Source organism: Trematomus bernacchii, unplaced genomic scaffold (assembly GCF_902827165.1).
Source record: "Trematomus bernacchii unplaced genomic scaffold, fTreBer1.1, whole genome shotgun sequence".
Lineage (NCBI taxonomy): Eukaryota > Metazoa > Chordata > Actinopteri > Perciformes > Nototheniidae > Trematomus > Trematomus bernacchii.
Window position 1 is genome coordinate 569072 of NW_022987771.1, and position 14404 is coordinate 583475.

General features: G+C 44.1%; 1 protein-coding gene across 1 annotated transcript in view; it reads left to right on the top strand.

Moving 5' to 3' along the window:
- dnah10 (dynein axonemal heavy chain 10) overlaps positions 1–14404 on the top strand; it is a 39914-nt gene that overhangs the window by 3644 nt on the left and 21866 nt on the right. Inside the window, exons 7-32 of the mRNA XM_034148608.1 lie at positions 81–311; positions 465–655; positions 793–991; positions 1082–1276; positions 1439–1609; positions 2380–2566; positions 2667–2803; positions 2900–3066; positions 3149–3300; positions 3389–3547; positions 3643–3850; positions 3978–4134; positions 4707–5186; positions 5741–5899; positions 5987–6103; positions 6225–6327; positions 6891–7069; positions 7151–7362; positions 7489–7642; positions 7756–7989; positions 8069–8191; positions 8808–9041; positions 9145–9368; positions 10025–10294; positions 10377–10560; positions 10655–10789. Of these exons, the coding sequence (XP_034004499.1) occupies positions 81–311; positions 465–655; positions 793–991; positions 1082–1276; positions 1439–1609; positions 2380–2566; positions 2667–2803; positions 2900–3066; positions 3149–3300; positions 3389–3547; positions 3643–3850; positions 3978–4134; positions 4707–5186; positions 5741–5899; positions 5987–6103; positions 6225–6327; positions 6891–7069; positions 7151–7362; positions 7489–7642; positions 7756–7989; positions 8069–8191; positions 8808–9041; positions 9145–9368; positions 10025–10294; positions 10377–10560; positions 10655–10789 (4962 nt within the window). The remainder of the gene's footprint in view (positions 1–80; positions 312–464; positions 656–792; positions 992–1081; positions 1277–1438; positions 1610–2379; positions 2567–2666; positions 2804–2899; positions 3067–3148; positions 3301–3388; positions 3548–3642; positions 3851–3977; positions 4135–4706; positions 5187–5740; positions 5900–5986; positions 6104–6224; positions 6328–6890; positions 7070–7150; positions 7363–7488; positions 7643–7755; positions 7990–8068; positions 8192–8807; positions 9042–9144; positions 9369–10024; positions 10295–10376; positions 10561–10654; positions 10790–14404) is intronic.

The following is a 14404-nucleotide window of genomic DNA, read 5'->3' on the forward strand; positions in this document are numbered from 1 at the left end:
AATCTTTGTGAAACAGCCACAACACAAACACAGTGATTTCCAATTGACAAATGTGAACATCAGTTTTAATTTTCCTCCAGTCTCCTGACCCTTTGGCCGAGATAGCTCTTTGGCAGGGGCGTGCATCCGTCCTGAATGTTCTGAGTGAGCAACTCGATCAGCCCGTAGTGAAGAAGATTCTGGAAGTGATGACCAAAGCAGATTCAAGCATTGTTCAGACCCTGGAAGGAGCGATCGCTGCACTCACCAAATACCGCATGGAGGCAAACGACAATTTTTTATTCCTCTCCACGCTGAAAAGAAACTTCATGGTGAGCTGCACTTTTTATAGGAATACCGCTAAATATTTTTAAGATTTAAATATTATTTGTCTTTTAAGAAAGGACAGTGGAACTGGTGGTAGCACAGAATTGTCCTCCTGCCCTCACCGTCACTTCTATCAACCTTACCGTTGTCTGTTGCAGAATCTAGCTACTGCATCAAATTTGGGTGGGATCCTTGAGACCATTCCTAATTTGATGGACAGTCTGCGTTTAGTGTGGACGATCTCTTCCCACTACAACACAAATGAGCGCATGGTCCCTCTCTTGGAGCATACTGCCTGGCGGCTGTGTGAACGTGTGCGTCCAATAATCGGAGTCAGCACTCTATTCAAGTATGTGTGAATACGTTTAAACTTATAAAGAGAGTTGAATGAATCATATTTTATTATGTCAATATTTGTCAGTACTTTATTTAGATAAGCTGTTTTGAGGTTTTGTTATAACTTAACAATGAACTGTGCTTGGACAGAAATAAAAGGAAAGTGGCCAAATCCAAGGTGCGTGATGCTAAACAGGTCCTCGACCTGTGGAAATCCTCCTACTTTAAGGTGCGCGCTGAAATTGAAGAATCAGGCAGGAATCAACGCTGGGAATTTGACCGCAAGAAACTGTTTGAGATGACCGACTACATTGCCTCCATCTGCCAGGACCTGCTGAATGTTTTGCAGGTCTGTGTGTACATATACTTCACGGATTTTCAGAGTGTATTAAAAAAAACAGGTTTTTGAAAGAGTTTTGTCTTTATTTGCATTGTGCAGATTTTGGAAGAGTTCTATAACATCTTTGGTCCAGAGCTAAAAGGTGTGACCAGTGACCCAAAACGCATCGATGAAGTGCTGTGCAGAGTGGATGGGCTGATTGTGCCTATTGAAGAATTCAGTTGCGATATTTTCAAAATCCATATGATGAGCGGCTGGAAAACAATCATGCAAGACTTTAACAAGACAGTTCAGGTGAGTTTGGGACATCTGGAATTCAGAAGCTATACAACATGAAAGTGAATTAAGCATTGTCGTGTCAGTGTGTTTTTAAGTTTGCGCCAAATAAAATAACATTGTTTTATTTTTGCTGTACCTTAGTTATCAAGCTGATACTTCTCACATGTGTCTGTTCAGGCTATTGAGCTGGTGGCCGTCGACCTTATTGATCAGTCGTTTAAGACACAGCGCTCTTCGGCCGCTGCCTTTGACATGCTCTTGAAATTCAAACACATCGTCTCCAGAGAGGCTGTCAACAACCATTTGATGCGAAAGTCTAACGACATCCTGGCTCAGTTTTGCAAAGAGGTAATGTACCTTGAAAACAAGAGAAATTGATATTTCACAGTTACATTTGAATTACTATCACATTATGTGATGGTATCAGATCAATACAATGCTTCAGTTGAGCGACAGTGAGTTCCTGCAGGTTTTGCAATGTGGTGCAATGTTAATGTTACACGCTATTGCTAATTCAATCAGGAGAGAAGGTTCTGATGTAAGAATACATATTTATTGCCAGGAATACACAAATGAATGTAGTTGAGTTTTGGTTATTAGACCCGGTTGTGCGGGAGTATCATTCGGGAGGGGTGAACCGATCCGATGAAACCCCCCCGGGGTCTAGACACTGGTGGTGGTGAATGGATAGTTAGGTCCGGTCTGAAGGGGAGTGGCTTAGCTTGACCCTGGATTCAGAGGGACAGGAGGTGAAAAGGGGTGGAGGAGGGTTGCGTAGAGTCACCTGAAATGACAACGGTCAGAGGGGGAGAGCAGATTTAAAAGGTTTAGCAGAGCGCTATGATAGGCTTGTGAGAATAGAGCGAAGTGATTGGTTAGCTGGTGAGTGACGCCCCCGATCACTTATTGAGGGGAGAGAGAGTAGTAACATAGGAATAGTAAATGAATGAGTAAAGTCTTCCTGGTTGAACTTGCGCTGAGCTTCATTTCAAGTTATAAATTACCTGTGACTTTCATTCTATTTATCTTTGACAAATCAAGGTTCAGAAAAAAATATACAACTAAACAATATTTCAAGTGGGATCATTGTCTTTTGTACAATGTATCTTTTGTTGCAGGTGGACAGCATAAATGACATGTTTGAGGCAGAGAAAGACAAACCACCAACCCTTCTTAGGAATGAGCCCCCAGTGGCGAGGGCCATCCGATGGGCTCAGTCTCTGGAGCATACCATCAAACAAACCCTCCTTCCCTTCCTCAAAGAGCCCCAGATGCAGGAGTGTGAAAATATCAAAGTGGTGAGTTGTACGGCTGTATAGTTCTGTGTAAACAATATTTATTTTAGGCACCTAAATTCTATTTGAAGCCTTCATGTGACTGTTGCTGTATTCTGCTTAGGCCATAGACAAGTATAAGGAAATGGCAGTGAAGATCCGAGACTATAAAGTGAAGAAGTTTGAGCACTGGACTGCTGAGACACAACGTAACTTGCCAATGCTAATGAAAAACACCCTGTTGGTCGTGAGTGCCGATGAAAACCAAGTCGAGGCAAAGCTGGTATGTAACTCTCACTATTAGTTTATAACAGTTTATAACAAATATACTATCTCGCAATGGGCCTTTTTTTCTGATTAAAAGGATGTCCCACCGACTCAACGCAAACTACAGGGGGGTGTGAGATACATCGTGAATTTTGCTCCAGAACTCAGGGAAATGATTTCTGAGGCATACCACCTTGAGTTACAGGACCATGCTCTGCCTGATCTGGCTAAAATGATTGCTCTACAAGAGGACAAATTTATCAGGTAGTAAAAATCACCAGTAACTAAATACCAAACCACTCACTGATGCGATCTGGTGCCTGACTAATTCCACCCTTTGTTTTAGGTACGTCAATGATCTGAGGAAGATGATCAACTGCTACCACTCTGTCATGGACAGCCTGAGTGATGCACAGTCCATTATGTTGGAACAACATATCACAGCGGTCCAAGAAGAGATGCAATTTGGATGCATAAGATTCAACTGGACATCTTTGGGTATGAAGAATACATGGGCCAAAATGTCTGTTCGGTGGTGATCTGATGTCAGTAAAATTGAAAATGGATACATTTTGTTTGGTTTTAGGCATCAACGACTTCATCAAACGTGGCTCTCAGTCTGTGTCGAAGTTTGAATCAGTTGTCAATCAGATTCAGATGAATGAGAAGGAGATTGAGTCCAAGTTGCAAATCATAGGGATGGCCAGTATACTGAAGTTTTCCGTCGCAGATAACGACTTACCAGGTGTGATATCATTTATAGGACATAATGATTTTATTATAAGAATCTATTCCATTCCAACCTATTTTTATTGCCTTACCCCACATTTTTTTCTTAAGGTGTCAAAGACTTCTTTGAACGTATTGAGCGCGACCAAACCAAGACAGTGAATGTGCTGAGTAGGATGTACGCAGACATCGGACCCCTCATCACTAAGACGGAACATTTGCTCCTGGGAACGAGCAGTGGCAATGCCAAATGTATGGCAGGTTACTACAAGTACTGGGAACGCAAAGTGCTAGACTCCCTTACAAAGATGGTGCTGAGGTAATCACCTTATGTTAATGTTTTTCAAGTTTTCTACTTTGTGAGCAGTAATAGTCACCCCTCCTTTTACATACAGGGCAAAAATATATGTCTCGACCACTGTTCCATCCTTCTTGTTCACATTTAGGAATCTCCAGTCCTTTAACGTGGTGCTGATGGGAAGTACCGCTCTTTTCCAAATTGATGCCATTCTGCCTGCCCCTAAGATTGTGACGCAGCCCCAAAGCAAAGAGATCTACTTGCTGATGAAGAAATGTCTTAAAGACTGTATCGAGAGCACAAAGGTTTGATCATCAGGATTCTCCAAATACCAGGGTTCTTACGGTCATTAAAAACCTGGAAAAGTCATGGAAATTCAAAATGCAAATTCCAGGCCCTGGAAAAGTTATGGAAAACAATATTTTTCCCAACGTTTTGGAAAAGTCATGGAAATGTAACTAAAGTTGCATCAAATATAATTTATATTTTATCTAATCGCCAAAATAGTAATACTATAATGATAATAAATATCGTGTAGTAATGAAACCTAAAATGGCATTTAACTGTCGAGGTATTTTGCTGGTGAGAGATTTTAGTTGCTTGTAGGAGCTAGTACGCCTACTATTTGATTTGTTTTAGATAGGCACAACATGTTTCTATGCAGACCTTATTTTCCTGTTCCATGTTAAAATAAACCATTTTCAGTGGTACCGCTGAGAAAGAGTAATTTTTTTGGTCATGGAAAATTAGGTAAAGGTCATGGAGAAGTAATGGAAAATCATTGGTGAAAAAGTGTATGAACCCTGAAATATACTGCATTAAAAAAAATCTGTAATTTAACGATGACACTCATACTGTCCATATTGTTGCTTTCCAGCATTTTCTGCGTTGGATGCATGGGACCTGCAAGCTGTGTCCGCCACAACGTGTGGACGGTGAGGATGAGCCGGTGATATTTAGCTTCCGCAAAGAAGTGTGGCCAAATGCTCAGATAAATGAGTGCGCCTTGGCGGTTCACCAGAACATCCAGCGGCTGCTCTCCTCTGTGGAACAGCATCTCGTCCACTGGACACGCTATCGGACACTTTGGGAGAAGAATATTACCATCACCAACGAAAAGTTCGCTGCAAAAAATCCATCCTTTGCCAGGTACGATGAAAAGATGAACTTCTATTCTGATATGATTCAGGAAGTGAAGCAGGAGCCTCTGTTTAGGAATGAGCACGTCATCCATTTAAACCTGGAGCCTCTGGCTAACACTTTGCGGGAGTGTGCAGAGTACTGGATCCATTCGTTAGGTAGCCTGCTCAACAAGCCTGTGAAGGAGGATCTGCTCAACTTAAGAGATGAACTCATGGTAAGGAATCATGTTACACAGTTTCATACGTTTTTACAGGGATTTTCATGTGTGTTACATCCAGGGTTCTTACGGTCATTAAAAACCTGGAAAAGTCATGGAAATTCAAAATGCTAATTCCAGGCCCTGGAAAAGTTATGGAAAACAATATTTTTCCCAAAGTTTTGGAAAAGTAATGGAAATGTAACTAAAGTTGCATCAAATATAATTTATATTTGATCTAATTGCCGAAATAGTAATACTATAATGATAATAAATACTGTATCGTATAGTAATGAAACGACGAGGTATTTTGCTGGTGAGAGATTCTAGTGGCTTTACCGTGTAGAAGCTAGTAAGCCTACTATTTGATTTGTTTTAGATAGGCACAACATGTTTCATATGCAGACCTTATTTTCCTGTTCCATGTTAAAATAAACCATTTTCAGTGGTACCGCTGAGAAAGAGTGGTCATGGAAAATTAGGTAAAGGTCATGGAGAAGTCATGGAAAATCATTGGTGAAAAAGTGTATGAACCCTGTACATCTCTATGTTTTCTTGACTGTTTACAAAAGCAACTCTCTGAGAAGCTACAACAAAGCCCTGACTCTTTTGATGAGCTGAAGTCTGTCCTTGGCACCATATCAGACATCAGGGACATGTCTGTAGATGTTGAGTTGAGATACATTGATATCCAGGAGAGCTACAGAACACTGGCCATTTACAAAGTGCAGGTACTGTGTGTTTCATTTGTAAATTATTGGCCATTGAAAGTTGATATTGTTTCCCTGGTTGAACATCTTCTGTTCTGTTTTTTGTAGGTTGGGAAAGATGAACTGGAGCTGGTGGGAAAAATTGACCAAATATGGAAAGAGCTGTCTGACGAATCTAAACAGGTGGATCGAAGTCTGACAGATGTCAAGACATCATTTGTTCAGGTAAGACATCAAACTCCCACATTCAGCTTTAACACAACATTCAAAACATTGTTTTATTTGTATTGGTATTATGAAATGTATTTTAAATGATCTTACTATTCTCCCTCCCTTACACTCAAAGACTACAAAGGACAAGATTGGAGAGTTCACGCAGGAGTTGTCTATCTTTGCTGAGAGCTTTAACATGCATGGTCCTGGAGCTGTGGGAGATGATTTGGAGAAAGGTACCTGTGCACGTGATCCCTGCCTTTAGTTTCTTATTCAAAGCAATAATATATGGTGAGGTGCAGCCCTGCCTTAGGAGATCTGGAGGCGTGTGGCGCAGTGGACTAGTGCGTTGGTGTTCGGATCAGGGGAGCGCAGGTTCAAACCCCACTGCAGTCAGCATGTCGTTGTGTCACTGGGCAAGACACGTCACTCCAAATTGCTCCTGTGGGGATTGCCCACAGTATTGAGTATGTAAGTCGCTTTGGATAAAAGCGTCTAACATGTAACAATGTAAAAAAAATGTAATCTGGGCTTTAAACCGTTTGGTCTTTAATTACGTCTCTAAATCACTGCTTTTCAGTCATTTCATTCATGTCTTTTTACTCTTTGTTTTCACTAAACTTATGTGTGAAGTTGCTGGCTTTTAGATTATTTTAACCTCTTATTCTCATGTTTTTTGTAATATTGTTAAGCACTTTGTACGAGTGTTTAAAAGTTGGTTTATAAATAAAGTGTGTAGTATGCCGTTACATTTCCAAATGTAGTTGAGGAAACAGTCTCTCTTTTTTGTTTTTCTCAGGACTAACCTTAATGGGAACCTATGAAAAAGACCTTGCTAAGATAGTGGCTGGACGACAGGAGCTAGCTAATGCTGAAAAGCTGTTGGACCTGCCAGTCACCGTGTACCCAGATGTCATCAGCATGCAGAGAGACATGGAGGGCCTGAGACAGATATATGGGGTCTATAAAGCTCAACAGGTAGGACGGGGTTTCAAATTGGGACACTCTACACATCGTTCTGTTAGGAGTCTTTCAAGTGTTCATCCTTTCATCTTTTAGGACGCAAAGGCGGAGTGGTCGCAGATGTTGTGGATCGATTTAAACATCCAGACGCTACAGGAGGGTGTTGAGGGATTTATCAAAAGCTTGAGGCAGCTGCCTAAAGATGTGCGGGCGTTACCTGTGGCCTTCTTCCTGGAGGGACGCATGAAGGAGTTTAGAGAGTCCCTGCCTCTTCTCCTGGACTTGAAGAATGAGGCTCTCAGAGACAGGTCAGTCTGAAGATCGACACCAAAACCTTGTATACATGTGACACCAAAAACATGAAGGGAGTAAAGTATTAAGTATTGATAATGTACATACTTAGCTGATAACGAGTCTTATATTTTTGGCCACAGACACTGGAAGGAACTGATGGACAGGACAGGCACCAGCTTTGAGATGAACGACAGCTTCACTCTTGAGAACATGTTTGCTATGGAGTTGCACAAACACGCAAATGTCATAGGTGATATTGTCACCTCTGCTGTCAAAGAGCTCAGTATTGAGAAGGTAAGCTTCCATTCTTATCTCAAATGCGACTGATTGAAAAGTTGCATCACTTTATCAGAGAAGTCACGAAAGTTGTAATAGAACTCTATTCCTGTGTGTCTTGGTGCTTCCAGGGAGTGAAGGAGGTGGTCATGACCTGGGAGAACATGAAGTTCAGCGTGATACCCTATTTCAAAGGCACGCAGGAACGTGGTTCTGTTCTGGGTGCAGTGGAAGAGATCATGCTGAATGTGGACAACGATGCCATGAACTTGCAGAGCATGGCGGGCAGCCGATTTGTTGGACCTTTCCTTGGCACCATACAACAATGGGAAAAAGACCTATCCCTTATCAGTGAGACCATAGAGGTCAGTGAAAGTGGCCAAATCTCCCATCAAACTTGAACGAATCCATAAAATCCTTTCTGAAAATATATTTCTTGCACAGGTTTGGATGATGGTGCAACGAAAATGGATGTACCTGGAGAGCATATTCGTTGGTGGAGACATCAGCACGCAGTTACCAGAGGAAGCAAAGAAATTTGATAACATCGACAAAAAGTTTAAAGAAGTAAGAGTTGCAAAATAATGCATAATATTTTCTGATGGAAACAAAAGACTGTTAGGGAATAATTTGCTTAGGTACTCAACCTTCGACACAGTTCATCATTTTCTCTCTTTACCGTCTCTTTTCCCATGGCATGGTTCTACAGCCTTGGGTATTGCTGCTATCTCTCTTAAGGAGGGGCAGCTTGGGCGCATTGTTGTTGCCAGTCTATGACAGAGCACAAGCCGCCATGAGGTAGTTTACTGATCAGGGACGTAGGTTCCCTGGCGCACATTATTTTCTGGATGGACGAGAGCTCTAGTTAGATTCAGGGTCCATATTGCTTTAGTCTCACTGATGAAGAATGTTGATTATTACACTCCAAACTAGTTAAAACCTTGAGCTACAGAAAGAGTTCTTCAGAATTGGTTTGGCAACCGCTGTGTCAACTCGTGACACACCACCTGTCTTGTCAATTCTCCGGCCGTAACTCCAAATAAACCACTGTGTTTGCCATCAAAGCTCCAGCTCTCCTCGTGCCTCTCTGAGTCCTGTTTCCAATTGCTTCAGAAGTTTCCCCCACAAAGACTATAACTGGAAATCTCAAATATAATATCCATCCTATTAATTCTCTTTGTAGATAATGAGTGACACAGTGAAGGGTCCAAACATTAAGCGCTGCTGCCTGGTTCCCAACCGGCTGACGTACCTGCAAACCCTCAGTGACGATCTAGAGAGGTGCCAGAAGAGTCTAAATGACTACCTGGACTCCAAGAGGAACGCTTTTCCTCGCTTCTTCTTCATCTCGGATGATGAACTGCTCAGCATTCTAGGAAGTAGTGACCCTTCCTGTGTCCAGGAGCACATGATAAAGGTATGACACCACTACAGACAAAGCAGTGAGGGATTAAAACAGAACCGACAATCACTGTTTGTGCAACATTTCCTCAATGTTTTTATTTTCTATATTCCACAAGATGTATGACAACATAGCATCTCTGAGATTTGATGCGGAAGGCGATGGGGAGACAGTCGCCGCAGCCATGGTGTCTGCAGAGGGTGAGCTGATGGAGCTGAGAAAAGCTGTCCCGGTGGACGGGAGTGTGGAGGAGTGGATGACAGGAATTCTTCTGGAGATGAGGAGGACCAATAGACTCATCACCAAGGAGGCAATCTTCCGCTACTGTGCGGACATGAGCAGGTGTGTGTAGATACTACAATCGTGTGGGCAATGTTGCCAGGGTCTGAATGTGTGAATTGAAAGAGTACACCAGGGCTATTCAATTAGTTTGGAATGGGGCCGGTTGATGAAAATGATCCAAAGCAAGGGGCTGGGAAAAAGATGGCTTGAAATATGAGCAATCCTATCAAGAGCTTCAGATACAGTAAATACTACAACAGCATAGTGGAGTGCATATATTGTGTTTAATTAAATCAAACAACATAGCCCCAAGGCCTTTATAGATCTAAATGGCAAGTTCAGAACTCAGTAGGCCTACATGTGAAGCTATTTAACCATCAACATCATTTCATTTGATTTAATTTAGGTGAAATGATCGAATCATTCACGCAGAGATGCAATCAATGACAGGAGTTGTCACTACTGTAGCTAGGTGGGTTCGAAACCCGAGCCCGCCAAAGTTTTCAGGCAACGTCTTCCCCTCTATCTCTCAATTTAACACCCTCTCTGTCTGGAATAAAGGCACTCTGGCCCAAAAAACATTTCTTCAATTTTTTTTTTTTAAAAGTAGATGACTTTTTAACATTATACTCAAAGGGCCAGTAAATATCACCCCGGGGCCGCCAATTGAATAGCCCTGGAGTACACAGTAAATGTGTGGTTTCCTCGTCTCTCAGGGTGGAATGGATGATGCTGTACCAGGGAATGGTGGTGCTGGCTGCAAGTCAAGTGTGGTGGACCTGGGAGGTAGAGGACGTCTTTAAAAGTGTGAAGAAAGGAGAGAAGAACGCACTGAAGACCTATGCTATCAAAATGCACAAGCAGATTAATGAGTTGGTCAAACGCATTACACAACCTATGAAGACAAATGACAGGCGAAAGATAAACACGGTCCTTATCATCGATGTCCATGCAAGAGACATCGTAGACAGCTTTGTACAAAACAGGTATTATTGTTTTTTCTCATCACACATGTCAGCGTAAGTAATGTGTAGGTGAACTTATATTACAATGTTATTCTCTTTCCAGTATAATGGACGCACAGGAGTTTGAGTGGGAAAGCCAACTCAGATTCTACTGGGTCAAGAAACACGACAACCTATTTGTGCGTCAGTGCAGTGCGTCGTTCTCTTACGGCTACGAATACATGGGGTTAAACGGACGATTGGTTATAACCCCACTGACAGACCGTATCTACCTCACCCTCACGCAGGTCTGAGAAGCTTTCCACATTTGTATCACCCAAGCAGAAACGTGTATATTGTCAGCTTGTGATGTCTGTATGTGGGTGTTTATTTGTAATACAGGCCCTCTCCATGTACCTGGGTGGAGCTCCTGCTGGACCGGCTGGTACAGGGAAGACAGAGTCCACCAAAGACCTGGCCAAGGCTTTGGGCCTGCTCTGTGTGGTGACCAACTGTGGGGAGGGCATGGACCACATGGTGAGAAGCTTGAAGAGTAAACAGCTGCTGAGAAGTGACTTAAACCTGTTCCCTGACCTTTCCCTTAGATAAGACATCCATTCTTTACACTATAATTCACCTAAGGTTATTAAGTTATTGCCTGTTGTTTTTGCGCTAAGGAAAAATAATGTCTCAATTTATTACAAACATATTTTTATAGAAGAACGATGTTTGAGACAATAGAGTGCCACAGTGACGCGCCCTAAATCATAAATCTATCGATCATAAATCTATCGATTAGATTTATGATTGGACATTTTAAAAGTAGGGTAGACATGTGGATATTATCCGGCTGAACAAAACGTGATCTGTCTCTTCAATTTGTGTCTACCACAGACCTTATTTCGAGCTATTTTCCAAAATCCTATGGAGAAATTGCATTGGTTTTTGTCGAAGGAACCGGAAGTGGTAAAATGCTAACTTACTTCCGGGTTTTAGGACGCGTCACTGTGGCAACCAAAATGTCACTAATAGAAAATACCGTAAAATGATTGTACTCGTGTAAATGATCAAGCTTCTTTGCACGTGAATTGTATCAATCTGCTCAGTTGCATCGTCTCATCTCTAAAACTTAACAGCGCTGTGCCGACCCGTGCTGCTGCCCGGAGCCAGGCATGACATCCCGGAGGAGCTTCGGAGGCTCAAGCGGGGCTGCAGAGCTGGGGCCAAGCTGAGGATGAAGAAGAAGATGAGGTACAAACCCTGTGTACCGGCCATCATAATGGGGAACGTGAGGTCTTTGGGGAATAAGATGGACGAGCTCCGCGTGCTGACGAAGACGCAGTGGGAATACCGTGAGTGTAGCATCATGTGTTTTACCGAGACTTGGTTGCACTCGCTCATCCCGGATAATAACACGGCTCTCCCCGGCTTCACGAGTGTTCGGGCGGACAGGGACGTTATTCTGAGCGGTAAAAAGAAAGGAGGAGGGATTGCACTGTATGTGAACGAACGATGGTGTAATCCTGGACATGTTACTGTGAAGGAGCGTTTCTGTAGCCCGGACATTGAACTGCTAGCTGTGGGATTACGTCCATTTTATCTACCTAGAGAACTTTATTCTGTCATCGTAGTTGCTGTCTATATTCCACCGAACGCGGACGCGGAGGTGGCTGGTGACGTCATTCACTCTTCTGTGGCCAAACTCCAAACTCTTCACCCAAATGCATTCATAACAATAACTGGGGATTTTAACCGTGCAAAACTGGACAAATCTCTGCCTACATTCACTCAGTATGTGACATGCCCCACCAGGGGAAATAATACTCTGGATCTTTTATATGCTAATACCAAGAATGCATATTGTGCCACTGCCCTCCCCCCCCTGGGCAGATCTGACCACAACCTCGTCTTTTTGGCTCCTAAATATGTCCCACTGGTGCAGAGGCAGCCTGTATCCACCAGGACTGTGAGGAAATGGACTCCAGGGGCTAATGAGGCTCTACAGGACTGCTTCGAGACCACTGACTGGGACGTGCTTTGTGTGCCACATGGAGAGGACATCAATAACATGACTGACTGCATCACAGAATACATCAACTTCTGTGAACAAACAATATTACCGGCTAAAACTGTCAACTGTTTCCCCAATAATAAACCCTGGATTACTAGTGACCTGAAAACTCTTTTAAATAAGAAAAAGGAAGCTTATAAGTCTGGGGACAAATCAATGCTGAAGAGTGTCCAGCATCAACTGAGAGACAATTTGAGGAGGGGCAGAGATTCGTACAGGAAGAAGCTGGAGACTAAGCTCCAGCTGAACAATAGCAGGGATGTCTGGGCTGGGATGAAGGCTATCACTGGCTTCAAAGGGAGAGACAGACTGACTGTGGGCACCCTGGAGAGGGCCAACGAGCTGAACACCTTCTTCAATAGGTTTAGCTCTCCGCCCGCTGCTGTCTCCTCCACTTCCTCTTCTCACCTCACCTCCTCCTCTCAGCCTGGCGTCAACATCCCCCCTCTGCTCACCACCTACACTTCACACCTCTCCTCCACCACCCAGCCTGGCTTCTGCACCCCCCCTCTGCTCACATTGCCGCTGACCCCCCCCCCCCCCTCTGCTCATCTTGCCTCAGACCCCCCCCCCCTCTATCCCCCCTTCCATCAAGCCCCCCCCCCCCGCTTCACTGTGAGCACAGGACAGGTCCAGAGTCAGATGGAAAAACTCCACCAAGGCAAGGCTGCTGGCCCTGATGGTATCAGCCCCAGGGTCCTGAGGACCTGTGCCCGCCAGCTGTCTCCTGTTCTCCAACACCTGTTCAACCTGAGCCTGCACTTGGAGACCATCCCGGTGCTGTGGAAGACATCATGCGTTGTTCCGGTCCCTAAAAAGACAACTCCTTCTGGGCTCAATGACTATCGCCCTGTAGCACTCACATCTCATGTGATGAAGGTGCTTGAGAGACTGGTCTTGGCCCATCTCAGACCGCAGGTGAGATCATTCCTTGACCCTCTGCAATTTGCCTACCAGCCTCACCTGGGGGTGGACGATGCCATTATTTACCTGCTGCAGCGTGCTCACTCATACCTGAATGGATCGGGTTGCACTGTGAGAATCACCTTTTTTGATTTCTCCAGTGCATTCAACACGATCCAGCCTCGGCTACTGAGTGACAAGCTGCAGGCTATGAGGGTAAACTCGTCCACCATCTCCTGGATTACCAACTACCTCACGGACAGACCACAGTACGTCCGGCTGGGCAGTGTGCTGTCTGATGTGGTGGTTGGTAGTATTGGAGCCCCACAGGGGACTGTGCTGTCTCCTTTCCTGTTCACCTTATACACCTCTGACTTTCTATACAACTCAGAGTCATGCCACCTGCAGAAGTTTTCGGATGACTCTGCAGTGGTAGGGTGTATAAGGGATGGACGGGAGGAGGAGTACAGAGCGCTGGTGGGTGATTTTGTTGAGTGGACTGGAAGAAATCATCTGCTTTTGAATGTGGCCAAGACCAGAGAGATGGTCATTGATTTCAGGAGGAAGAGGACATCTCCTCCTCTGCCCCTGTGCATTCTGGGAGAGGATGTGGCAGTTGTGGAGGTCTACAAGTACCTGGGAGTGCACTTAGACAATGGGCTGAACTGGAGGATCAACACTGACGCTGTGTACAAGAAGGGGATGAGCAGACTCTATTTTCTGAGGAAGCTGAGATCCTTCAACGTATGCAGTAAGATGCTGGAGATCTTCTATCAGTCTGTTGTGGCTAGTGCACTCTTCTTTGCTGCGGTCTGCTGGGGGGGCAGCATCAGAGCCGGTGACACCTGCAGGATCAATAAACTGATCAGGAAAGCTGGGTCAGTCATCGGCATCAAGCTGGAACCCTTTGAAGCTGTGGTGGAGAGGAGGACACTGAACAGGCTGTTGTCCATCATGGATAACCCCACCCATCCTCTCCACCTGCAGCTGGACAGTCAACGGAGCTCCTTCTCCAACAGACTGCTGCAGCTCCCCTGTCTCAAGGACAGATACTGGAAAACATTCCTGCCCACTGCAATAACACTGTACAACAAATCACCTCTGGCTGGAAGAGAACTCTCTGCTCCATAGTTTCTCTAGAAATAAAACCACCTTGTACATTTTACTCACACATAATC